Raw genomic sequence first — 27,082 nt, forward strand, 5'->3', positions numbered from 1 at the left:
ATAAAATGCAGGATTTTTTTTTTTTTTTCATACTCTCGCGAGAGTGGACGACACCGACGTCTGGAGGGGATGTGACATTTTGGTCACTGAAACGTTGTGGAGGTTAACGCTTTCCTCCCTGAATCTCAGAGGACCTTGTTAGATCCATAAATTGGAACGGGAACCTTAGAAGGTGGTGCGTTGCTAACGTGAGCTACCACCGTACTTGAGCTGATTACACCTTAGCTGTTTGCATCCTACCCATCGGCCAGACACTGTAGCCTCAGAAAATCAACTACTCTTTCATCCCGGACCCATCCGCGTACTCCAGTGGTCTTCTACTCGTCGCCGTTATCCTCGTTCCTACCTCCTATGCTATACCATCTGTTCGGGTAGTTTCGAAAAACAAAAAAAGGAACATAGCTTCAGCAAAAAAAAATGGATCACAAAAGGAGTCAAAAGAGGCAAAGCTTCCATATAACTCAGATGTAGACATAGGCTGTTATAGTAGAGGGGAAACTGCATATTTCCAGCGAACTTCTCACGTTGCCCCCAGGCCCTTCTGATGATGCTTGATTTTGCTGATAAACCCACTCCATGCAGGCGTGCTTCTTCCAATCCAGGATGGAAAAAGAACAAGGAATGTGGATTTCTTGGAAAAGGGAAATTCAGAGATGTCTTTATGCCTCCTTCAGCTGGGGATTAAATTCATCCTTCAGAACAGCTCCACTAGTGTCCCCTTCTGGAGCTTTTTACAACTCCCAGTGTGTTGCGTTATGGTTGCCTTATCTGCCCCAGTACAACTGCCTTTATCCATTTGGCAGGTTTGTATTGAGCACTTATATGGGAGGCACAGTCCTTGGTTCTAGGGACACAGGGCTGGAAAAAGTCACATAGTCTAGCATTATCACGTGGCTGTGAAATTCAATGGTTATGGACCTTTTACTCCCGACCCTCTGTACCGATGACAGTACTTGCAATACTAAAGTCAAGAATGGAGTCGTCTTCCTATCAGTACACCCAGGGCCTGAACTGGAATCCTGATGACACACGTTAGTCCTCTTCTCTCCTCCTCCTTATACTGCTACCACCCAAATGTAGCAATTGCCCTAGGCCCAGATGCTGACCTCATACTGCGCTTTCTGATGTGGCAAATGGGACTTTTCAAATTACGGCGTCAAGGTGGCAAGGCCGGTCCGGTTTCCTTAACCTCAATGAGTCAATGTTTGCTGCAGCCATGAGTCTGGTCACGAGTGTCTGGTTGTTTTGGCAGGTCTTTTGACTCACTGGCCATTCTTGGCATTCGTTTGCGTTCTGAACGATGATTCTATTTTTGCCGTGTAATTTGGAAGCCCCAATTTAATAATTACCGACCTAACGCAAGGTTACATTCCGATGTACCAGATTCAGGACTCCTTCCTCCGCCCTCTCTCCTTGAGCATATATGCTGCCAACACACAAGGCACCGCACTTACTCTACAGGTAGCAAAGCCACTGGTACTTTAGGAATACGGATAAATCATCCTTTGGCTCCCTAGGGTTGGCCGCAGTGAGTTAGTTGTCTCTTTAAAAGAGTTCGCGCTCCTTAAAGCCCTAAAAGCTTACGCTACCGGAAACTATCGCGAGATCTGTGGCCACCAGCGATTTCTCGCGATGTTTGGCCCGGCAAAGGGTGGCCATTTTGGAGTCCATCCGGCGGCTGGTTGCCCCGGCGGCGTTGGCCGACCTGCTGCCGGGACTAAAGCTGGCCCCACGACTGTGGGGCCTGCGGGCAGCTGGACCGACACGATGTGGCGGCTCCGCTGCAAAGCCAAGGATGGCACCCATGTTTTGCAGGGGTTGTCTAGCCGGACCCGAGTGCGGGAACTCCAGAGTCAAATTGCCGCCATCACCGGGATCGCCCCCGGCTGTCAGCGAATCCTCGTCGGATACCCGCCCGAATGCCTGGACCTCAGCAACGAGGATACCATTCTTGGGGATTTGCCCATCCAGTCAGGTAAGGGAATTGAGCCCGGGGCCAGGGAAAACCCTGGGAGGACGAAGAGGGGCGTGGGGGAGAACAGAGAACTGGTCTGTGGGTCATTTGGGGGGTTTGAGAACAGAGATAAAGATGGGTTAAATAACGGAGAACTCTGACGGAGGCCGGGCAGGTGGCTAGCAAGTCCTCGACTTTATATATGATGGGAAGAGAGAGCGAGGACCCAACCTACATGAGAAGCCCAAAGCCTCGGAGCCCCCCTTTCTTCAGTCTACCTTGAAAACGTCTCATTCATTTTGTTTTTCCTTCTGTATCCACAAAAGTAAAAAAAAAAAAAAAAAGAAAGAAAGAAAAATGAGATCTATCTTCTCTGTCCTGGTGGCTCTTTCCCCCATAACCTGGAAGAAGATAGCAGGTCTGAAGTGTTCAGGACACTTTTTTCTTTTTTTTGCTTCCCCGGTTGTTTTTTGCAATCACCTTCGCGTATACTTCGCGTATACTTCGCTAAACAATCACTTCGCGCATACTCATTTTAGAGTACGGTTTTACACATCCACTGGAGGCCCTTTCAGATTCTAAACAGTAGCAGTTATTTCTGTCCAGTATCAAAACTTGAATAGCAATATTGATCATTAAACGCTTTCAGCTGTTGTGTCAAAGATCCTGTAAACACTAAACAGGGTGGCTATGTTAAGTTTCAGAGGAACGAGAACCCCCTAGTGGTCTAGTCTAGGGTGAACACTTTTTGGAAGTCACAGTACTCTTCAGAATGCAGAGAGGAAGGATTAAGGAAATTTTGTTCTTGAAATGTATCTTTTTAAGTAAGCATAAAGGTGTATAACCAGGGCTCCTTCACTGAATTGGAATGCAGCCTAAGATGTTTTTCTTCTTTGTTCTGTTTTCATCTTTACGGAGAAGGAGTGAACAAGAAGTGTTACTGTTTGCCTGTTCGTATTCTCCCTAGTAAGCCAGTTTATACTTCAGCTCCTTCTGTTTGTAACTTTAAAGACTTGGCTAGTGAACAACCACTTTCATCAGTAATTTCTCTGCAGTTCTGGGTTTGTTTTATTTTTAACAGGCGACATGCTCATCGTTGAAGAAGACCAAACCAGGCCCAAAACGTCACCTGCATTTACAAAACATGGTGCTCCTAGTTACGTCAGGGAAACTTTGCCTGTGCTTAACAGAACTGTGGTCCCAGCAGACAACTCTTGCCTCTTTACCAGTGTATACTATGTTGTAGAAGGTGGAGTCTTGAATCCAGCTTGTGCCCCTGAGATGAGACGCCTCATAGCACAAATTGTAGCAAGTGATCCAGACTTCTATAGTGAGGCAATCCTGGGAAAAACAAATCAAGAGTACTGTGACTGGATCAAAAGGGATGATACTTGGGGAGGAGCTATTGAGATATCAATTTTGTCTAAATTTTATCAGTGTGAAATATGTGTAGTGGATACACAGACAGTAAGAATTGATCGTTTTGGGGAAGATGCAGGATATACCAAAAGGGTCCTGCTTATATATGATGGCATCCACTATGATCCACTTCAGCGTAACTTCCCTGACCCAGACACCCCGCCTCTGACCATTTTCTCCTCTAATGATGATATTGTTCTTGTACAAGCACTGGAATTAGCAGATGAAGCTAGAAGAAAGAGACAATTTACTGATGTAAACCGCTTCACCCTGAGATGCATGGTATGTCAGAAGGGATTAACTGGACAAGCAGAAGCAAGGGACCATGCCAAGGAAACAGGCCATACCAACTTCGGAGAAGTGTGATCTATGCATGATGAGGATTGCCGCCAACTACCTCACAGATCCAGAAGGCTCTGGGTTTTCCAATAAGCTATTCGTAACCGTAAAGAACAAAAGGACACAATGCTTGAACCGTCTTTTTAACTTAAAACCACTAAGACACTGAAATTCCTTGTTAAGATTAAAATTAGTGTGCAAGTTTACAGATGTGTGTCTACAGTGGTGATACATGCCCTTTCTCTACTGGCGTCACAGAATAGGTGGTCCTTGCTACCTACTGACACTAACCTGAAGATTGGAATTTTAGTACTGTAAACTAGCACCCAGCAGCATTAACCTGTAGAAGAAAACAACTTGATATTTTGAGTAACGCAGAAGGCCTCACTAGAGGCCACTGGACATAAACCATGATGTCTCCATAATTGAGTCCTTTTAAAAACTCTGATTGAGTTAATAGTTTCTAAATTATGAATTGATTCCTCGAATGAAGATACTCAGAATTGTCAAAACCGATTTTATATTACAATTTGGTAGACTTTATAAGTATGTACTTAATCAGTTATAAGTACATTACAAGCAATTTTTACAGGGATGAGTGTGTTCCTTGAGAATGTTACCTAAGGAACTGATAGTGCCCAATTTAGGATTTCTAGTGTATAAAAGTAGAATGTATGAGGGAAAAGGTGCCTGAGCAGCTTACTAAAGCTTTAAAAGACCGTTGGCCTCATATTTTAATGCAACTCATTTATTGATGTTTGTCTCGTTAGATAAAACATTTAAATTAAGCAGGGTATTTATTTTTTAATGCAAGTTTCTTGAAATCGAGTGCTTGATTTTTGGTTTTTTACATAAACATTTGTCTGGGAGGATTAACTTTCCTCAGCTTTTTTCTCAACTCCTAAAAAACAGCCTTCATCTAAAGTGATAATGCTGTGCTTTGATTTGGTTTTTGTGAGATCTTTCGCTCAACTAAACAGTATTTTTTTCCATGCTAGCCTTATCTGGCCACTAATGCTCTTTTGAATAATTTCACATTTCTGACAATTAGCACTTTGCTTATCTACAATCTTTTACTTTGGCTTTTGAAGAGTTTTAAAGTAGTTTGGATAATAACATTGAATTTGTTTCACTCCCAAAATACGACAGTTTTTAAATCCTTGCCTTATTCAGCTTTTTTGGAATTCTGCTTCTTCCTAATAGTAGATGTGTAATCATTTGCTTGGTGGGCTAAACTGCAAGGCACACCCTCTAAAATTAGCTTCACTATGAGATCTTCCAGATAAAAGTTTTCTACCTCTTTTCTTAATTCTTCAGAAGATCAGGGATGCTAAATTATAATTTGTTATGTATTATCTCACAAAATGTGAAGAGGCTTGTTGTAAAGTTTCGTTATCTTGGTCTCATTTTTTGATGAAGTATCTCACTTTCAAAACCAATGCTATACTTTAAAGCACTTCTTTCTCTTTCAGCATATCTTCTTGCAAATGTTTTAAAATTGAGATTTACTTTTAGCACTTTCCCTTGGCGGAGGTGGTCGTATAAAATTAAGGAGCCCGTAAACAATTTAGTGGAAAATTCTTTTAAGGAAGAATTCATGAAGTATGCTTGAAATCATTAGGTGACATTTCTTAAGTATGTATTTTGTGAATAGCTGCTTTAGGCATTATAAGTTATGGTCAGTCTAACTTAAAGGTTTAATTTTCTATTTTTACTGAGCCTTAAAAAATAGCAGTTGTAAGCTTGCGATACTTAATGTTTGGCAATCATAATATGTAGAAATGAATATGTTTGAAGATCTCTTTGTACCTGGCTGTCATTTTGGTCTAAAGATTTTTGTATCTCTTATTTTCCCCAGAAAATAATTACCTTTAAAACTAGAAGTTAAGAGTATATCACTGGGTAACATGCATCAAATTGAGCTTTACATGTCATTATTCTTGAAGCTTGCCTTCCTGTCTTAGGTACTTAAGGAGCCAAACTTGACATTTGCTTACTGCAATTTTAGAAAAGTTTATTCATGCAACAAATATTTATTGAGTAATTTATAATGTACCGAGCATGTGTTGATATGTTTTCCTACATAAATTTCTGTCCCTTTAAAATTGAGTATATTTTATCTACATTGGGTTAATTTAACAAGTAGAAATAGAACCTGAGAGCGCCTAGGTGGCTCAGTTGGTTGGGTGACTGCCTTCGGCTCAGGTCATGATCCTGGAGTCCTAGGATCGGGTCCCACATCGGGCTTCCTGCTAGGTGGGGAGTCTGCTGCTCCCTCTGACCACTCCCTCTCATTCTCATTCTTTCTCTCTCTCAAATAAATAAATAAAATCTTAAAAAAAAAAAAAAAAGAAAGAAATAGAACCTGATATTTTATAAAATTAAGCCCCTTCATTTTAAGTGTTTTTGTTTCCATATTTAAGCTTATACTTCCATAGCAAGTGTCAAGTGTTGATTCCAGGGATCTTACTCTATTTTACCTGTTACCTGGGTTGTCCATTCACCAACTGGACACCGATAACTCAGTCAAATGGCTCTCAATAATGAGTTATAAATTAATCCGTTGCTGAAATTCAGCACTAGACTTGAATGTTCTGATCATGGAAAATCCAAGATGATGCATTATTTGCAGACAATTTGATTTAGTTATTGAGGATTCAAAACCTAAACTTGTGCTCTTTCTAAACTCAAGCTTATAAACCTCACAGAATCTAAAGATTTTTTTGTTTTACTGCACTTAGTATAGTCTTGAGATTAGTTTATTAATGTATGTAAATGCTAATCTTCAGAATTTTGAAACCTATGGATTTAGTACTTGCAGCAGGATCAAAAGAAACTTTTTCTTTAAATTTGCGCTTGAGCAGAATGAAACCCTTCTTCCATTTATTCCATTTTTGAGTGCCACGCAAGAATATTTTTTAAATTCAAATGAGTATAGTTTGCTCTGGACTTAGAGATCTGGTGTAGGGCAGTAAAGATGCACTTCTAGGTAGAATGTTTTCAGAGGTTAAAATTACTATCCCTGGGAATTTTGTGATGTGACAGCCATAGAAGGACATCAGTGTGGTACATCTTTTGTTAATCATTCCTAGTTGGTTTCTTAATTATTTCCCATGAAATATGATTAATATTATTTCCTTGAAAAATGAGCGTCATCAAGGAGTACCCTTGAAAGTTTGGCTGCTGGTCAGCTTGACCCTGTTGGCAAAAACTAATACAATCATGCCAGTTGATTAATCCATGAAGTTGAAGCCCAGCAAAGTCATCATCAGGAATGCATTACTGTGTTATCTTTCTATAAATGCCCCTAAGTGCCCACACCCAACTTGCTTATCTAGCATATGCTTTCTATGCTGTGTAGGCATTAAAACATGGATGTTGCAAGTTGCCCTAGCTAAACATAGTTTTCTGTGTCTTTTTTGAGACAGTTAGAATGAGGAGTAAGTAAAATTAGAGTAATTGTTTTCTTTATGGATCAGGTGGCCTTCTTAAACTTTCATATATTAAGATTTATGTTCTGTCATGTGTTGAGACACACATTTGTTATTATTTGCAGCACTTTAAAAAAATACGAAGTAAAAGTTTACATGTTCGCCCTCTCCAGGGATCTTGCTCAAGGCATTAAAATACAATTCTTGAGCTGCTAACAATCAGCTCTTCTTAATCAACAATTGCCATCAGTGTGTATTGTATCCAGTGGTAAAACATTCTGGTTTTTGATAACCGTGGAACTTGGTTTCAGTAACTTAGGAGCATGCTCTGTGCCCTAGCATTCAAAAAGTTACCTGTTTGTATAATGTGATTATTCTTTCTCATTTTACAGTGCAGTATTCAAATTTGTCCTTGTAGTAAAAAGATGACTATACCAACTTGGAAAAGATTAGATTCTTAAAACTCTTCATTTGTTTCTAAGCAAACTTACTTTAAGGGAGCTGATTTTTTAGCCTTAAAAGTGTCATTTTTAAGTCTAAAGTGAAACACTTGATTTGAATAAGCTAGTTCATTAAAGATGTTTTCTTACTAAGAGTTATAATATTTCAGCACATTTAACTCAAATTAGACTATAAACCTTGCCTGATTGTGGGAAAGGGTTTTATTTGTTTCTCTTCCAAAAATTAGCTGGCATTTTGTTTACAAAGCTTTGAATATTTGACTTTGAAGAAATTGTTATATTGATACTGAGTTGTGGGATGCTGATTTAGGTCTTGGTCCATGTGAATTTAAAGGAGACTGCTATTTTAGATTAAAGAGAAAGGGGGATGAAGTACCACTTAAACAGAAAGGTCCTCAAATGGATACATTCCTTAGTCATGAACACACTTTGAAAAACTTTTCAAGCAATGCATTGTGTCTTCCTAACCCTTCTTACCCATTTCTTGGCATAGAATGTACCCATTTCTTGGCATAACTGAGAAACTTGTCATTAATATATAAACCATGAATAGAAGCATTTTGCTATGATACCTTTTTATACTTTCAAAAATAGCCACATCTAGTTGCTTAGGGATATAATGTGATATGAAGATATGATATGGTTAAGTTGTAGGTAACAAGTTAACCTAAGGAAGGTATAGAATTTCTACTAAGATTACATGAGCCTGCTCTTAGACCTGGTATAGGATATGCAGTAAGTTGTAGCCCATAAGTTACTTAAAGCACCAGGGCGCCTAATTCTTGTCAGGTTTCCAGTTCATCTTGGTGCCATTCAGGACTCCAGCTGTTTACAGGAAAAACAATTTCCTTAGCAAAGAGTAATGTTTTCCCTTTAAAGAAGTATTGAATTCAGCTTAAAATGCAAAATAAATATGTATAAGTTTGTCAAAAAGGATAGAGAATAACAGTAGTCCTCTATTTCCTGTATTGATGGAGGGGAGGCAAGGTAGGTGGAGAGTCCTGAAGCAAAAAGGAAACCATGGATTGTCAAATTCAGAGCTTAGCACATGACTTGAAAAGGTAGTAGGTAAGGGCAAAACAGAAGTTCTGTTTCTTGGCATATGTTTCTTCATAAAGATAGACAGTGTTTTCTTGTTTAAAAATTGTTCTTTTGTCTATTTGCCAGCATTTTTTCAAAGTTCATGCCCTGCTGCTACCTGGGAGATGTCTTACTTCATTTTGTACAATTCGTGTGATTTTGCCATTGTCATTAAGATGAATTGATTTTATTTATGAGGTCTATGATTTTAAATACCTGATGCTGTATGAAGTGACTTGTTTTGAAGGAATAAATGGAGTGAAAATATTGTTGTCTGAGCATATTTTGGGGTGAGGACAAAGGACCAGTGGACGGCCGCCACACTCGTTACATTTTTATTACCAAAAGCTAATGGGCCACTGATTTGACTCGGGTACCAACATCTGCCCAATCTCACTCTGTAGGTGGGATCTTAATGGCTTTGACAGGACAAACTACAATGTTTCTTCTTTTTGACACCGGAGGACATTTGAAATTTTCCTTCCTTGACCACAAATTTTCTGATATGCATTCAGCTCCCAAAGGACGTAAAGTCAGTGTCTTGCTGAATAATTGTGGGAAGGCCAAATGGTGCCTTTCATTTCTAATAGACTAAGATCGACGTGAACTTAGATCTCTTTGGATACTGCAACATCTCTGTGGGAAAACTAATCTTATTTGAAACAACACTGGAGTTACTGGAAACAACACTGAAGTTCCTGGAATTGACTTAATGGAGTTTAAGACTCTTAACTTGAACTACTTACCCTTTCCTTCTCACTGAAGCTTTAAAAATCTAGAAGTGGAACCACGATGTAATCTAATCCATTTGTGCACCAGGACAAAATTCATTTGGGGGTGAGGGGTGGTCAGCATAAATCCAACCTAAGAATAAGTCAACCAAACCTCATTAAAAAGGTCTGTAAGGAATCTCAGGGACTGTGTGATGGCAGCTTGTTAAACAAGTAACTTTACCCATAAAGCAATGCTTCTTGAAGTGTGCTCATCGTATTACCTGGGAACTTGTTAGAGAAGCAAATTCTCAGAAATCAGAAATGAGGCCAACAATCTGTTCAGATTTTGATGCATGATAAAGTTTGAGAACCACCACTGTAACCACAGTTGTTTAAATGAGTCCATATCAACTTTCAGAGACCTTTGATGACTTAGGTCAGTCCTACGTCCTTGGCCTCATGCAATCCCTTTCCATCCACTACTTAAAGACCGTTATTAAATTTGCAGATAATGTAAATCCAGAAGAGGAGTGCCTGGGTGGCTCAGTCGGTTAAGCATCTGCCTTTGGCTCAGGTCATGATCTCAGGGTCCTGGGATCGAGCCCCACATGGGGCTCTCTGCTCAACAAGGAGCCTGCTTCTCCCTCTGCCTGTCGCTCCCCCTGCTTGTGTGCTCGCTCTCTCTCTCTCTCCCATAAATAAATAAGTAAAATCTTAAAATGTGTGTGTGTGTGTATATATATATATATATATATATATATATATATATATATATATATGAGACTGATATTGATAGTACAATGAATGACAATTCAAAACTCTCAACAGGCTGAAAAAGCCCAGGATTGAATAATCACAAATGTGAAACCCTGCCCTGAAGTTCTAAAACAGTCTATTATATGAGTCCAGCACAGGTAAAACTGCTCTGTAGTTGATGTGGTGAAGAAATAGCAATGATATTTTAATCTGAAGTCTATCCCAACAGGGTGACATGACTTGGGCTGCAGAAACAGTTGCATTTTAGTAGTTAAGAGATCTAGAGGAAAGGGAAGCAGTAGTGTTAATGTATACTGCTTTAGTCACATTGCGTTAGGGGTTTGGACGGGGAGGATTTCACATGTAAAACATCATGAAAAACTAAAGTTTGACAACTCGTGATAGCTGAAGGAACTGGAGAAGAGAAAAGAGATCTCAGGTTGATTGGACAACTTCACATTCTGGGAAGCATTGGGTGAAAGTGAAGTAGATTTATGCTCTAAGGCTCTAGAAGAAAGAACTCAGACCAATAAGGGGTGAATATTGGAAAATAAAGCTTACCATGGAAACAATACAAACAGAAGGGGATGCTTTAACACCGGAGCTCGAGTGCCGTGATAGAGCCTCCTGCCTTGTGAGAAACAGAGCTAGAGGTCATTTGGTCCCTGACATCTTGAAAATTCTGTTTCAAGGGCTAGTTGTGAAATAAATAGATACTTACACAAGGAAATTCTTCCCTAGGGGAAAAACAAATTTTCTCTGTTTTGTGTTTTCCTCTGTACCATCCCATTAGTGTTTAAAAAGGAGTGACTTGGGTTCTGATTTAGTAACCCAGCAGAGGCTGCAGAGCAGGCCTTAGATGTGTGGCAGAAGTCTATATTATGCTTATCTTATGATATCGCTAAGCCTAAAGTGAGAGGTTCAAGAATAGAAAGTAAGCATCCCAAATACTTTTTCTATTTAAAAAAATTTGTTCTAATGCGGATTGCCTTTGTCTCTATTGTGTTTTTAGACAATTTTGACTGTATCTGATGGAATCAAGTGCCAATCAGGAACATACTTCCCTAAGCTCACTAAAGTTACGATTTTCCTATGTGTGAGTTAAAAAAAAGTCAAGAATTCGTGAGCAAGAAGCCGTGAACAAATCAATCCTCTGCTTTTGTGACTGCCTCTTAACTGTTGCTCTGCCTTTCTATCCTCTAAAATTCCTTCTGTACATCAGGAAGAGTTTTCTGATCTTATTGATGGCATTTCTCTGTATTACATCGATGGGCTTCATTAATGAATCTTAAGACATCAGAGCAGGTGTCTCAGTGACTTGGGCATGTTCTAAAACCCTGCAATTGAATAATTGCAGTGGGTTGAAAGCTATGACTTTCAAGTTTGAAGCTTACTTGGTTCAAAGTCAACACTGAAGTTAAATACAAAGTATGGACAAAATTTTTCCTGATAATCCCTTAATTGGCTCATAAAGTAGAGTATATAGACATCAGCACAACTGTAAGTCTGACACAGCTAGTGTTCAAAGTGTTCATGCTCACTCCTCCAGGGCAGCTCTTTGAATTCCTCTCTAGATCTCCCACTTCCCAAGTTACCCCCATCTCTCTGATTTTTTTTATGGCCCTCACCACCACTTGATGTGACATTTGTCCATGATATATGTGTTTTTATATATAATATCCCCTCCAACTAAGACACTGGCTTCTCTAGGACAGGGGCTTTATCCCCAGCCTCTAGCAAAGTTCCTGGTCCACAGTAAATATTCAGTAAATGTTTGAACATTAAAAAAAATATATTTTGGGGGCACCTGGGTGGCTCAGTGGGTTAAAGCCTCCGCCTTCGGCTCAGGTCATGATCTCAGGGTCCTGGGATCGAGCCCACATCGAGCTCTCTGCTCAGCGGAGAGCCTGCTTCCCTTCCTCTCTCTCTGCCTGCCTCTCTGCCTGCTTGTGATCTCTGTCAAATAAATAAATAAAATCTTTAAAAAGTTAAAAAAAAATACAGGTGTTAGGAGGAGAATAATGTGGCGGGGGTAGAGATTCTAATTAGGAGGAGAATAATGTGGGGAGTGCCTGGGTGGCTCAGAGGTTTAAGCCTCTGCCTTCAGCTCAGGTCATGATCTCAGGGTCCTGGGATCGAGTCCCATATTGGGCTCTTTGCTTGGCAGGGAGCCTGCTTCTTCCTCTCTCTCTCTGACTGCCTCTCTGCCTACTTGTGATCTCTGTCTGTCAAATAAATGAATAAAATCTTAAAAAAAAAAAAGTGGTGAATCTGAGAAAGTCTTTTTGAGAAGGTGACTAAGTTGAAACCTGAAGCATGAATAGGAGTTAGTCATTTGAAGAGTAAGGGGTACAGCATTTGCAAACACTACACTGCAGGAGGAAATGAAACATTTTCCAGGCTGGTCTAGCCATTGGTGTGTCTCCAAACAGTCTGTCCACAAGGGCAGGGACCAGTTCTCCCTTATTACCACTGTATTCTCAGCACCTAACAAACTACTGGACACGTAGGGAATATTCATTACATATTTGGATGAACGAGCCTATGAATGAATGAAATCAATGTATAACAAGAATAAAGTTATCCTGGAGTGCCTGGGTGGCTCAGTTGTTTAAGTATCCAACTCCTGATTGGATACTTATCCAAGGTCATGATTTCTGAGTTGTGAGATCGAGCCCTGTGTTGGGCTCTATGCTGGACATGTAGTCAGCTTAAGATTCTCTCCCTCGGGGCACCTGGGTGGCTCAGTGGGTTAAAGCCTCTGCCTTCAGCTCAGGTCATGATCCCAGGGTTCTGCTCAGCAGGAAGCCTGCTTCCCCCCCCCCCCGACTACTTGTGATCTCTGTCCGTCAAATAAATAAAATCTTAAAAAACAAACAAACAAACAAAAAAAACTTCTCTTCCTCTGTCGCTTCACACCCCCTGGCTCACACATTCTCTCTCTCTCTCTCTAAAAAATAAAAAGTTAAATAAAAATGAAAAATCAAGTTATCCTAAGATAACTGGGAGGACATCATAGCACATTAAGTAAAGCATCCGATTTAGGTTTCTCCCAAGTTCTTTGAACTGCCCTCAGGAGAATGGATTGAAGGGGGCAAGAATGGAAGTGGAGCACCAGTTAGGAGGAGGCTTCTGCAGGAACCTATTTAAGTGATGGGATGGCAATAATTATAATAGTATTTGTTGAGTGCTTACAATGTTATAAGCATGTTTCATGTATTACCTCATGTAATCTTCACAGTAACTCTATGAGAGTTATTGAAAGGCATAAAACTGAAGGACAAAGATGGTGGGATGAAAAATAACAACAAAATTTTGGAAGCTAGCTGGCAGTTGGGTGAGTATTAAGTGACCTACCACATTTGGAAAAGCTGATCCTAAGCCAATAACCCTACTTTTTCCATGAAGATCCCCCTCAAAAATTCAAGGATCAGTGGCATTAGGACCCCTGAAAACAGAGGTGGGAAAAAAATCAGGAAGAAGACTGAAGAGTCTGGTTAAGAAACAGTAAGACCTCTCAGATCTTCTCTCCCTCTCAGAGCAGCTAAGAGCTTGCTTGCTACATCCCCTTTCGGGGTAAATAGGGTCTCTGTGCTAAAGCTAAGGGGATGAAGTGACATTTTTATACACTAGATGCTGGGACCAAATAACCTTCCTCTGCCGATAGGATCCAAGAATGCCAGCTGCCAGAATGATGCCCTTCAGGAAGGATTTTGGAAAACTCCTCTCTGAGGAATCCAAACAGGCCATTGTGGGCATCAAAGATTTTCCAACCAAATGGTCCTATGAGATCACTCTTTAGCAAGGTCTACAGTCAACCAGGCCCAGCCGTGCCTCAAAACTTAGCTTTTTGTTGACACATTCTTGGAGTGGATAGCCAAGAATTATCAGACATCGGAATATATTCTTTAATAAGAAACACAGAATCTGGGATGCCTGGGTGGCTCAGTCGGTTAAGAAACACAGAAGCCAAAACAAACAAGAGAAGGAAAAAGTGACTTAGAGAAATTAGAAATTGTGGAGGCAGGAAAACACTAACATTATATTTACATATAGGTTCCTAAAGTAATAAGATTTTGCATCAGTAAAACTAGAGAAAATGTAATAAAAATTCAGAGAAAGAAACAATAATTCTTGGAAACTGAAAATACAATAGAAATTGTAGATATTTTGAGAAATCTCTCAGTACCAAAACAAAGAGTTTGAGGTCCAGGAAGTTGTCCAATAACATCCAAATAATAGAAGTTCCTAAAGAAAGAACAAGAAAGAAAGAGAGGAAATGCATAGTAGGAATTCATCAAAGAAACAATTCAAGAAAATACTGAATGTCATGAATTTCCAGACTGGATTTACTGAGTACCCAGAATATAGACTCCACTCCAAAGCATATTATGAAAACTCAGGATACTGAAAACAGAAAGCCTTAAACTTAGAATCATAGATGCTTTGGGCTTTGCAATAGCAATACTGAAAGCTAGCAGATGCTACTTAAAATTCTATACCCCGACAAGCTATCAATCAAATGTGTAATTAGAATATCGATATTTCGGGGACCCCTGCATGGTTCAGTCATTAAGCGTCTGCCTTCGGCTCAGGTCATGATCCCAGGGTCCTGGGATAGTCTCGCATGGAGTGTGTGTGGGGGGGGGTCCCTGCTCAGCGGGAAGACTGCTTCTCCTTCTCCCATTCCCCCTGCTTCTGTTCCCTCTCTTGCTGTCTCTCTCTCTCTCTGTCAAATAAATAAATAAAATCTTTAAAAATATATATCGACATTTCAGACATGTATGATCTTATGCACTTTCTTGGGAATCTACTGGAAAATGTGTTTTAACAAAACTGAGAGAGCCAACTCAGGAAAGAGGAAGATATGAGATCCAGTTAGTCCAACAAAAGAAAGAGGTAAAAGGATTTTTCCCAGTAAGATGATGAAAACAGATATGAAAATGACAGCCATGCAATGGGTCTAGAGAAAAACCTATCCAGATGGAAGTAAATCAGAATGCTCTGGAAAATCTTTCTTCATGATGAAACTAATCGTATACTCTATTTGAACATATTGAGAGGAGACCTACACAGTGGGCAAGAATGGAAGGACAAAAAGGATAAATAGAAAAGGAAAAGTAAACATAGTATATCTCAAAGCCCATCTGTCAGTAGCATTTTTTTATGTGAAGAAACAGAGAATCAAACCAGACAGTTTGACTTCAGAAACACTACACTTAAGTGTTGTATATTCAAATGCTGATGGGCATTATTATTTTTTAACTCTTTTTAAAAAGATTTTATTTATTTGATAACAGAGAGAAAGAGCACAAGCAGCAGGGAGGAGCAGAGGGAGAGGGAAAAGCAGACTCCCCACTGAGCAGGGAGCCAGAACGGGGCTCCATGATCCCGGAACCCTGAGATCATGACCTGAGCCCAAGGCAGACACTTAACTGACTAAGCCACCTGAGCAGCTCCTGATGGGCATTACTTTAGAAGAAAGGTCAGAAAGATGATGTAAGAGAGAAGAATGCAAGTATAGAGTTTGTGAGATGAGATCCAGAGCACACATGGATTTTACTGGAAAAACATTTTTTGTTGTTGTTGTACCAAAAGAGAAGAAGAAAACAGGTGCAAAGGAAAGTGGGCTTGTAAATGTGATGGGAATGGGAAGGTACAGGGTAATAGTATGTCAAAAGACAAGATTCAGAAAAAATAATAAGCAAAATTGTGGCTGTAGATGACTTGTTTACCAACACGATCTCCAAAAATGAAGTTTTAGGGCAATTTTCTTGAGTAAAGCACCTCAGTTTCCAAAATGTTCGTCATCAGTTTTGGCATTAATATATAACTACTATAATACAATTGAGTTACACCCAGAAATATCTGATGGTCTTCATGAATTCAAATTTTACAGGGAGAAAAAGAGGACAGTTATATCCTAGTAGGTTAAATTCAGAGATGTATTTGCTGTGTTACGAGATTATAGTAATATTCCATTCCAAAAGAAGGTAGTACTTGAATTGAAACTTGAAAGAAGGATAAGACTAAGCCAGGAATTCATTCAAAGGAATGCGTACAAGCAGAGGGTACAGCATGTGCAAAGGCCCAGAAATATGAAAGCATGGTAGTTCCAGAAATATTAGATATGACTGTAATAAACAAGATGGCTGAATATGTGAGAGGAGAAACATGTAGGGCCTGCTCATGAAGGTCTTTCTCTGTCACATGGGGACTTTGAATTTAATCCTGAATGCTATGAAAATGCATCCAAGTATTGAGAGGATTAACAACTCAGATAATCTATAAGTCCACCTATAAAATGGAAGATGTGAAACAAGACATTCCTGTAGTCTTGTCACATCTTCAATGGACCACGATCCCACAACTAATGCAGTCCTGAAGCAGAATAGGGAGGAGGCAGAGCTGGAATGATCTCACAGGAGAAAGCAGAGGACTTCTACGAAGCACGGAGTCTGGGTGAGAATACGGCGATGCAATTAGCTGGCATGGGGAGAGAAAACATGTTTGGGGTGAGCGTGGGGTGACATGATGAGCTCAGTTTTGAACATGTTAAGATTTGGCATTACTTGCAAAACTGTCTGATCCTAACAGATGATCTCAGATCTCAAACTTTCATTAGCACTGGAAAGCAAAGGACTGCTGAATCCTGCAAATTTCCATGGTAGGTGGGCCAAAGAGACACTGATCTCAAAAAAGAAAGGAAAAAAATCTACTCCCAAGAACTACTTCATGATTAATTTCAGAATTTCTTCATCCAGCCCACTTAATTAGACCCTTTATTTCCCCTCTAATTATTTTAGACTTAACATTAATACCGCTTTAGTGAGAACTTGGTGATCTATTCAATGTCTTAATATGGCCTATCAATTCCATGCCTTATAGTCAAATTATAATCATCCTCATCTGAACACTTCCCTAGCTGTTTTCTCTTTAAAGCCAGGTCTTGCTACTACTTGAGGAATAAAATCTCCTCTTCCCTTGATACTCCTATTCCCTTGATATGTTGGAAAAACACTCAGGCCCAGCATATAGTATCATGCTCAATACCGTGAACTTGGTGGGCACCCTTTGTTTCTTAAGGATGATGGTAACACATGTTCAAAGTCCCTTCATTTTTCCTTTGGAGAGGAAAAGGAAAAGAGACACTGATAGGATGTGACTATAATGTAAATGAATAGGTATCATGAATGGTTAGAATGGAGGTCTACAGCTATCTTGCAGAGAGCTCAATTTTATAAGGGACAAAAGGGAAAAGATTAACCAATGATTGTGGTACATTTTGGTTTTGAAGTAGTGTGTGTGTGTGTGTGTGTGTATAGGAGAAATGCCCTTGTGTAGGGGAAATGAGATGCCTCTGTAGGAGGTTGTACGGAGGAAGGAAAACATACACTGGCCTCTTGCGGTCAAGGAGATGACCATACCACAACAGCATACAGGAGGGAGAAGGAGGAAGGTCGTAGATGAGTCAGGCCAACTGGATTCTAATTAGTCCTCACACAGGTCATCAGACAGGAATTCAAATACAAAAAGCAATGACACCTTCCTCCTCAAATGGTGACCTACATCAACTGTGGAGCCTTAGTTTTTAAGTGTTTCTGATTTGGGAATGCAAAAATAGGTCCACCGAGCCTTTGCCTCAAACCCACCTTTTGCTTTTGCAAAGCAAAAAAGTTTCCAGGATAAAACATTTAAAGATATGGAGAAGGAAGAACATCAAATTTGGGATAGTGGTTCATTTCAGCGGGGGCATATGTGTGTTTTGAGGAGGTAGGAGGGAAGGGGGGGCAAAGTTTGGAAGTAACTTCAACTGCAATGTTCTGTTTCTTGAACTGGGTGTTGGTACGGTGGTGTTTATTATGCAAGGGTATTGGAAATATTTCATAATTTTCAGTAAGAGATGTATGTCTAAAAGGAAAGAGAGGAACAAAACAATCATTGTGTCTATGTCCTTAGTTCTACCTGTGAAACGAAAGGAACCCTTCCTGACTATATTAATTTTATTATAAACTGAAAAGCTGTGTTCGTTCGCAAATAAAACAGTGCTATCATCGTTGAGGTTAATGCTCCTAAGTCAAATTCATTTTTCTAGCAAATGTTCAAATCGCACGTCTACGAAGCTGGATCAACTCGGTGATTCCATCCACGGGTGTAACTCCAGTTGCACTGAACTCCTGCTGATGTGGATGGAGGTGCCTTTCCTGTTTTGTCACCACTATCCCATCATACATGTTTGAGCGACACACCACGAAGAGAGGTCACCACCCTTCAGTGCTCAGTCAGCTCGTTACCCATAGGCTGCTGAGAGGTACTTGGTTATGCCAGACTTCCTCCTTCCTCCTCACTAGTCCTGCCCCATTTCTTCTCTGTCTTGGCCCCAGGATCATTGCACTTCTTACTTCCTACCCAACCACGATCACAGGAAGAGAAAAGATGGAAGGCATGTGTCATCTTGTTAATAGAGTTATGAATCGCTACAAGACGGAAATGAGAAGGGAAAAGATTAATCTAATTGTTAGAATTAAGCCTGCAAATTAGCTGTGGGTTTCACATATCCTACTTGGGAATTTCTCCAAAATAGAGGCAGACCGGCATCATACCGATGCATGGCAAGCTTGACGTCATGCTGCCTGAATCAAAATCCCTGCTCTGTTACCTCCCAGCTAGTGATCTTCTCCAAGTTATTTCACCTCCCATAAAATTTATATATTATTAGTGCCTGCCTTTTGAAGTGAAATAAAGATTAAGTGAAATGTTGCATGAAAATGCTTAGCACAGCACAATACCTGGTACATAGCAAGAGCTCAATAAATGTTGGTGATTATTATCTGCTTTGATTTTTACTTTTCTTCCTGCCCTTTTGGTATCAAGGATAACCTCTATCCAGGAAAAACCAGCTTCCAGGCAAAAGTCCTATGTGGTAAAAGTGGCCTCCATACCTGGAGGGAGGTTTTTTTCCTGAAAGCAGTGATTTTTCCACCTACTCCCTTCTCCCTATTCTCTTCTGGTTGTTTTAACAACAGATGCAAAGAGTCTGCCTATGGAAAGAGAAAGGTTGCTACACAGTTGGAACCTTATTTTGTTTTTATGTCTTCATATTAATTGCTACCTTCTAGGAACAGCTAAAAGAGACCAGAGATCCAAATGACAGCATCCATGTTCCCTCCCCCAAGGCTGTCCAGTCACTTTCTCATCAACACAGGGGCCTCTTGGGGGAGAAAATGGTTTCATGTCCCCCAGAAATAAATGAGGTTAAGAAGGTCATTGCCAAGCAGTGGGGCAAGGGTGTCTCAGCACCAGCAAGCTCAGACACCTTTTCTAGCAGTCTTGAGTGGAGGTGCCAGTCGTAAGAGCTGATAGGAAAAGGCTTGACGGTGAAAGTGCTTCTGAACAGCCAGAAAAGCTAAACCGGCCACAGCAGATTTTAACTCGGAAAATTCGGGAGACCACTTAACCTCCAAGTAAAGGAAAGCCGTTCTAGGTAGAGAAGTTTCAAACAGACACAAAGAAAAGCACACTGCCTGTCTGTGTTTCTTTTTATTGAAAATAAAAAAATAATATCTTTTGCCTACTCCTTCCCTGCCAACTCTCGTCTTCCAGTCTGAACCCAAAAGTGTCTCTTCACCTTCCAGCTTTCCTTTTTCTTTTCCTTTTCTTTTCTTTTTTTTTTTAATTGGCTATAACGGGGGAAGGGGAGGGCAACAGATGATTGGCTCCCTGAGGGCAGCCCCGCCCTGCCCATTCCCTTCCCCCGCCCTCCCCGCAGAAACAGCTGGAGTGAGAAGTAGGGAGGGAAGGCTGGGATTGGCTGTGAGTCAGTGGCAGGGTGGGGTGGGGCAGCACAGATGAAACATTTACCTGTCCAGGTAAGTCTGGAGGAGGTCAAAAGAAGAAAACAGAGGAAGGCAGGGGAAGCAGTCTGTGTCTCCGTCTCTGCCCTTTGAAATAAAAGGGTATTTCTTTCCTCTCCTCAGCCCCTCACCCAGTGAAGGTGAGTTAATCACTAACCAACTATTGCTTATGCTTCAGCAGGAAGGGGTGCTTCGTGGGAAGTGAGAGCCACAGGGTTGTGGGGAGCCCTGTGCACCCCAGCCAGGGGGCTTTCCTCTCTGTTTCTCAACTCTGTACGTCCAGTCTGGGATCAGAGCAGGCTGATAGTTTCTTAAGACTGGAATGATTTTGTGGAGACCAGGGTTGGGATGCTTTTTTTTTTTTTTTTCATCTGCCTATTTCAGTTGGATAAGCACATTTTGCAGTCAACATGAAAATACAAAGGCTTGTTTTGGAAATTTCCATCTCTGAGCAATTGAAATTGAGTCGTGATTCTTGGAAAAGAATAGAGTGCAGGGAGTCAAAATGGGGGCTCTCCCAGGAGAGAAAAGTGCCTTAGTTTCTCCATTCCATTTCTAACAGGACATTTCCCCCTGGCTTTATCAACTCAATGTCTACTTTTATTTAAATAAATGGTGCAGTGTATGTGTGTGTTCAGTAAGGGTACCATGACAATGGAGCTCTCTTTGGACAAGCATGTAAGACTGTTTGTAAGGTGATGTGAGGCTCAGAAAACCCCACCTCGGACTACCAGTTCATCTCTGGAAAACCCACGGATAATCTAGGTGCAAAGCTGAGTTTATTTGGATTCAACTCAGTTAATGTTCTGACTCTGCCTGCTATTAGACACAGAGACTGGCAAACCGGAAGCCGCTCGCTGGGCTGTGCCAGGAGGCCCACCAACATTAATATTTCACGGTAGTCCTTGAAACTGGTGGGCGTTCTCAGTAGGGCTCGGGCCAAAGTAGGGTGGCAGAGCCCACAGAGAGGAGAACCAGACTGCCGTGGTGGCTTGGCTTTGTTTTCTTCCGGGGGTCCCCGCCAACAGCGTGCGTGGCAGGTTATTGGCACAAGGAAGCTGGATGTCGAAGTCAATTCAGAGTAGCAAGTCAGCTCTCCACAATCCACCTTGGGCAGGGAGGAGTTAACGTTCCGGTCCCTAACTGTGCCTCTTTTCCTCCTGCTGCAGGAAAGAGCGAAGTGGGAAGACCCCTGTGCCAGGCCCCCGGGGCCTGGCACCTGCCAGCCCCAAGCCAGTGTGCTGGGTTTCCTAGTCCTGGTAGCTGGAGGTTTTGGTTTGAGTTGAGCCCAAACCACAGAACCAGCCCACCAAACTCACTGAGTGAAGGCTGCCATTGATGGTGAACTTGTCAGAGATAAGATAATCTGGAGTGTTAGCAAAGCTCTTCTGTGCAGAAGATAGGTCCACCGAGCCTTTGCCTCAAACCCACCTGTGAAATAGAAGATTATAACTTTGACTAAACACTCAGAAAGTTGGCCATGTGCTCATGGAGAAGCATATACATGCAGTGCAGCTTTTAGTCCTCCTGGCAGTTTTCTTCAGATGTTCCCCAGCTGGAGGCATATTTCTGGATAGTCAGCAAGCACATGGTCTGAGAGAAACAGGACAACTCTTTGACTAGTGCGGAGAGAAGTTGAGCTCTTGAGAGATATGGGGGTGGGCTCACAGAAGGAGGGTGACAAGGGGCCTTGGGCCTGTTTAGAAGATACAGAGAAGCCAAAGAGGAATGGGGCTGGAACCCCATGCAACCCCACCCATGCCAGAACCCCACATGCTCTCTATTTACTCTCCTCCAAGACTTGGCTGGTTTCAGTGGAGTAGTTAATGTTTAATGTGCTTTGGCATGGATGGCCCTGGCTATAGGCTATGCCTATTTCATAACCCATTTTCTCCTCCCCTCCAATCCCCCAAAGAGGTCAAGGGTTAAAAGATATTAAACTCTCACCTTGAGTGTTTTTCTTGTTTCTCAGACTTCTTATCAGGTAGGAATACCTCAGGTTTCAATGGCTGCCCTGAGACAGTCCCCAAGTTTCAAAGTTGTAAAGTTGGTGGAAGGAAATGCAGCATCCAGGTCTGGCCAAAGTGGTGAGGGAGAGTGGAAGGATGGGTGGGGTGTAGAGAGGAGACTCTTAGGGTTCTGGCTCTTTGGATCAGAAAATGAGGCCTGGAGACAAGACACAAGCACCTTAGGGCTCATTTGGCCTTGGTTGAGGTTCAGGTTTAGCTCTGCAGGGGCCCCAGTGCCCGATGACACAATCTTCAGTGACATTTGTTGTCATTTGTTTACTCTGGAAACATCTATTGTGGGGACATACAGCTGGCGGGGAAGCATAAAGCAGAATCAGATGATTTCAAGGCTTTAAGGTGTGAAGTAGAAAGAGAAGGGTGATCTTCGAGCTTTTAGCGTTTAGTCAGGGGTGGCTGATGACCCTTCTTTAGGTACATGGCTCTCTCGAGTCCCAGGAAGGGCTGGACCCATAGGCGTCCTATCTAGGCTGTGAGAGGTCATCCCCTGCTTCCCTGTGGAAGGGGAAGTGGAAAGGGCTCCGGATTTCTCATTGGTCAAAGAAGAAAGTATCACATCTTGCCTCAATTATCAGGCTCTTCTGAAGATCTCAGCAGCATGTCTGAAAGCACTTTGTAAGCTATACTGGGCTGTGTGTTTCTGAAGCGGCGCTGTTCATGCTGTTTCTCTCTCTTCCAGCTACTTGAGTTACTTCCAGCTACTTAGTCCCGAAATTGTGAGTGTGACAGGTTGCCCCAGGAGGAAGGAGAAGCTAGCAAGCTACCGTACAGTCCGAAGAGTACTTAAAAGAACAAGGGTAGGAACTGTTTCTGAAAGGAAGAGGCAACATCTGGTCACCCATTCACAGAGAATATGATATTAACTACAGTGATTAATAAAGCATCAATAGTTACTGTATTAAGTACAGTATTAATAATTAATAATTATAGTTGTACAGAAACTTTTTAAGAGAACTAGAGCCAAAAACTATACCCTTGGATTTACACTGGCAGCTTGGAAACAATGCCCTTGCCTTATTATTTTTGCTTGTTCCATGCCTCTTAGGTGCTCATAAATGTTAGTTTAACTGAAGCATTGGCCCAATTCCATTGAGCCATATATCCTCAGGGAAATAAGATACATAGGAAAGACTTTATAGTAATAGGGTAAAAGTAAAAAAAAAAAAAAAAAAAAAAGAAAAGAAAAGAAAAAAAAGAAGGCCTTCCAACAGCTTAACTCAATAGTCATTTGTCCAGCATTTTTTGAGTGCCTTCTGTGTGCCTAGGCTTATGAGCAATGGACCTCTTTGGCTGTAAGGATCTCAGCCCTACAGAATGTTAAGAATGGGTACCTTCTGGATCTAGACAGTCATGAATGGAGTGGATAGCTGAGGTGACTGCACTCCATCCACATGATTTCTCATGTTTCTGTTTCTTTGGAGTTCTGAGGTTGGGAAAGTAACCTCATGAGTAAACTGAAGGACTGCCCTACCCAATGTTGATTTGTCACTGTGCTTCTTTGGTGTCTCTGTCCCCTCTGGTCCTGTCTCTAACTCCTGAGAGGGTCTGGATATTTATGAACTCCATGCATCTGGCTCACTGGGATATTTTCCTCTTCTTTCCCCATTGTCCTGCCCCTCCCTACCTGCCCCACTTGCCGGCCTCCTCCAAAGCAGGAGAGGAGCACCACGAGGCCGCGTGCTTATCGGCTCTACAGGGCTGGTAGGCTGACTCACCCAGCACAGCCCAAACCTGACTTGGCACTGGAAGCAATAGTTGGAAGAAGCTGAAGGGACAACCTCCCCGGGATCCAAACACCAGGTCCCAAGATCTCAAACAGAACACGTTACTGCTAGGACATTTTACCTACGATTGGGAGGGTAGGAAAGGTAGTTGAAAATACAGCATGGTGTCATGGAAAAATATGGATTCAGAACCAGACAAACTGGATTTCAATTCTAGCTCTCTGCATATTCTCGACTTGACCTTGCAACCGTCTTTTAAACTTAGTTCTTCCAGGATTTCATTTTAACATAAGAGAGTCACCTGGGACCTTTCCAGACCTTGAGATTTTTCAGAAGGAAGATGGTACTGCCTTCCTTTGCTATTACTATTGGTACAGTGAACTGGAAACTTATTTGCCCCTGCGAGTTGGAGTCAGGAGGAAGCTATGTAGGCCATTTCTCTTGTTCATTTGACAAAGGTTAGGGAACCTCACTGGAAATTAGCACAATATCAGAGGGGTGGCACGCAAGAGAGAAACTGGCTTTGTATCAGCCTCTGGGGTCATGTGTGCGCCCCCCGGCCTAGGGAGGTGATTGATGGTGGCCATGGTTGGGGTGGGAGTGGGGGCTGATGTTGATGGTGTTGGCTTGGATGACAGCTAACTGCTACTGCACAATGTGTTTTATGTGGAGTCTATTGGTACATGTTTCTGACAACCCTATGTGGTTGGTACGATTGAGGACCCTGTTCCTTCTCTCCCACTTAAACCAAACCCTTCTTCTCTAAACTCTTGCCCGACTTCAATTCATTTTGATCCTAGGTGGATCTTGTCTTTCTCTTATTATAAGAACAGTAGCAGATCTTATCTTATTCATTAAATGAGCATTTACTACCAACTAAGCTGTGCTGTTCTCATTAACCATTCGCCCAATTTAATGGGAAAAACGGGGTAGAAGAGTAATTGGCCTCAAGTCCCATAACTGGCCATGGTGGAAGTGGGATTTGAATCCAGATCTGACTACCTCCAGAACCCATGCTATGGGCCCCTTGCTCTGTATTGTTTGTAGTCATGGAAATGTAGGTTAAGCCCCCAGATTGAGAGAAAGAAGGCCACTAGGAGAAGTGATGAAATTTCCTCTCCGACCAGACTACTCCTCCCTGCCACCCCGCCCTCTCCGCCCCACCTCCGCTAACGCCGCCCTTCTGCATGAGTGCGAGCCCGGTTCTGTGTCCTTCCACGCAGGCTGGGAGGTTTGGGGGACCCCTGTGCACGACCCCTTCCAGCGCTCTGCTTGCTGGGCGTCCCCGCCGCCACGCTGCTCCAGGGCCTGGGCAGAGCCTTGCCGGAGAGCCTCAGCTCGGCTCACACGTGGCTTTGATTCTTGTCTTTTCAGGCCAGCTTGGGACATTCTCCACTTCCCTTCGCTTCCCCTCTGGGAGCCCCTTTCACCGCCCCCCGCACCTTGCTTCGGGCGATGCCCCAGAGCGAGCTGTGGCCGGCGGGGCCTGGCTCAGAACCCGTGACCCGCGTCAGCAGCTGTGACAGCATCATGAGCACCACGTCCACCCGCTCTGGATCTGTACGTACCTCAGTCCTGTCGTACCCTCAGTCCTGCCGCCCGCCGGCTCTCTGCACGCCTGCCCCGCCCATGCCCTGCCCTGCCCACTGCCCGCCAGCCTCACTGCTCCTCAGCTTTCATCTTCCTCATCAGGGCATGAATCACACCCCTGAGCATTTGTGCCTCTGAGTCACTCCGGTTTTCTAGAGAATAGAGTGGGACCGCCCCCAGAGAGCAGGAGGGCAGATGAGACTTGCTCCCAGGTTTCATTCATTGGGGGCTAAGTTGAGGTGAGAGCGAGGGCCCGTGATCAGAGGTCCCGGTGGAAAGGATGGATGGTAGATCCCCGAGCACTGGTGTTCCCGAAGTCTCCTGCAGCAAGCAAGCCGCATTCCTTCTGTGAAGATCAAAGAGAACAGAGTAATTAGGAGCCTGGGTTCTGGAGCCGAGCAGGTCTGAATTCTCCACCTAGAAGCCAAATGGCCTTGGGCAAATTACTTAATTTCTGTAAACTTGAGTCTCCTCAGTTTTAGGGTGGGGATAATGTAAACAGCGAATTCATAGGGTCCTCTGGAAGAGTACAGGACAGGCACAGACAGCGCGTAGCACGTACCTCTGTGTGGAAAAGAAACAGCCTGTCTCCATGAGCAGAGATTCCGAATCTCCCAAAGTCATCGTGTTTAACAGAGAGTGGCATGTAGTACATGCCATGTACTACATGTAGCACATGTAGTACATGTAGTACAGCAACTGAACTTAAATCTCAGTTGCTCTAAGGCTGCTGTGAAAGAGTCAAGTCCGCCGTACGTCCGAACGTAGGCATTCTTTGGTTCTTGGTGTTCATCACATACATAGTAACCTTGAAAATTTATACGCTATTGCTTTATATCCTATAGAGCTACTTGGAAATTAAAGGATTATAAGGATCTCTCCCAAATGTCAAGGATGTTTAATATAGTCTGTGAGTTTTGGTATGTAAAAATCGAATAGAGAAAGCAGCGCACTCACACGCACACACGCACACACACACGCGCGCACACACACGCAATCCAAAGTGCAGACAGCCTGTATATCATTTCTTTTTGACCTGAGAAGATAAGACCCCAGAGACCTCTTTCTGTTTCTGTTAGGCTGAGGCCAGTGTGGGCAGTTCCATACCACCGAACACAGAATGTGGCAGGGATTATAGGTTTTCAAAGTGCTTCATCCACAAGGGAGAAATTCAGAGTTGGCTAATCTTTGGCAAGGCTATTTTAGGAAGAAAAGGGCAATGAAGAAGATTTTGTTCAGGGAACCCTTGGAATTGACTTCAGGGCTTCCAAAGCCTATACCTGGGGCTTCCTTTGATATGTAAGCCTCGTTTTTTGCCAACCGACAATGGCTCTTTAAGGAGCTCTGGGAACTGGTAGTGTTGTTCTAACAACCATCTCCCAGGATGTATTTAGGGCTGTCTCGAAATCTTCCCTGGCCATCTGACTGGGTCTGGAAATATATAACTCTGAAGTATCTCAAATATTAGGAAGAGATTTGAGATACATGCCAGCAAAGGTCTCAAGCCAAATTTCTCACATTTCCATTTCCCTTCTGGTTTTCCCCTCAACCTTCAACTTCATAGAGCGACTCTTCTTTGGATCTTACCAGCCTTGTAGAACATAAGCAATAACCATTTAAAATGGCCATAACACTTATTTCCAAATACCCCTATGTGCTTTTTCATCATGACAATTATTTAATAGCTTCTTGATATTTCACACTAAGTTGCTTTCTCCTCCTCCCATACCCATC

General features: G+C 42.3%; 1 protein-coding gene across 4 annotated transcripts in view; it reads left to right on the forward strand.

Moving 5' to 3' along the window:
• Positions 1–1,371: 1,371 nt before the first annotated feature.
• CUNH1orf116 (chromosome unknown C1orf116 homolog) overlaps positions 1,372–27,082 on the forward strand; it is a 29,848-nt gene continuing 4,137 nt past the window's right edge. Inside the window, exons 1-3 of one of the 4 annotated variants that reach the window (XM_032878157.1) lie at positions 1,372–1,461; positions 1,816–1,975; positions 25,133–25,318. In XM_032878157.1, the coding sequence (XP_032734048.1) occupies positions 1,424–1,461; positions 1,816–1,975; positions 25,133–25,318 (384 nt within the window). In that variant the 5' untranslated portion in view covers positions 1,372–1,423. Of the gene's footprint in view, positions 1,462–1,681; positions 1,976–20,003; positions 20,148–20,722; positions 20,773–25,132; positions 25,319–27,082 lie in introns of those variants that run through there. The other 3 variants (XM_032878158.1, XM_032878159.1, XM_032878160.1) reach the window with 3 other exon arrangements.

Source organism: Lontra canadensis, unplaced genomic scaffold (assembly GCF_010015895.1).
Source record: "Lontra canadensis isolate GAN:19392208 unplaced genomic scaffold, GSC_riverotter_1.0 scaffold63, whole genome shotgun sequence".
NCBI classification, from domain to species: Eukaryota; Metazoa; Chordata; class Mammalia; order Carnivora; family Mustelidae; genus Lontra; species Lontra canadensis.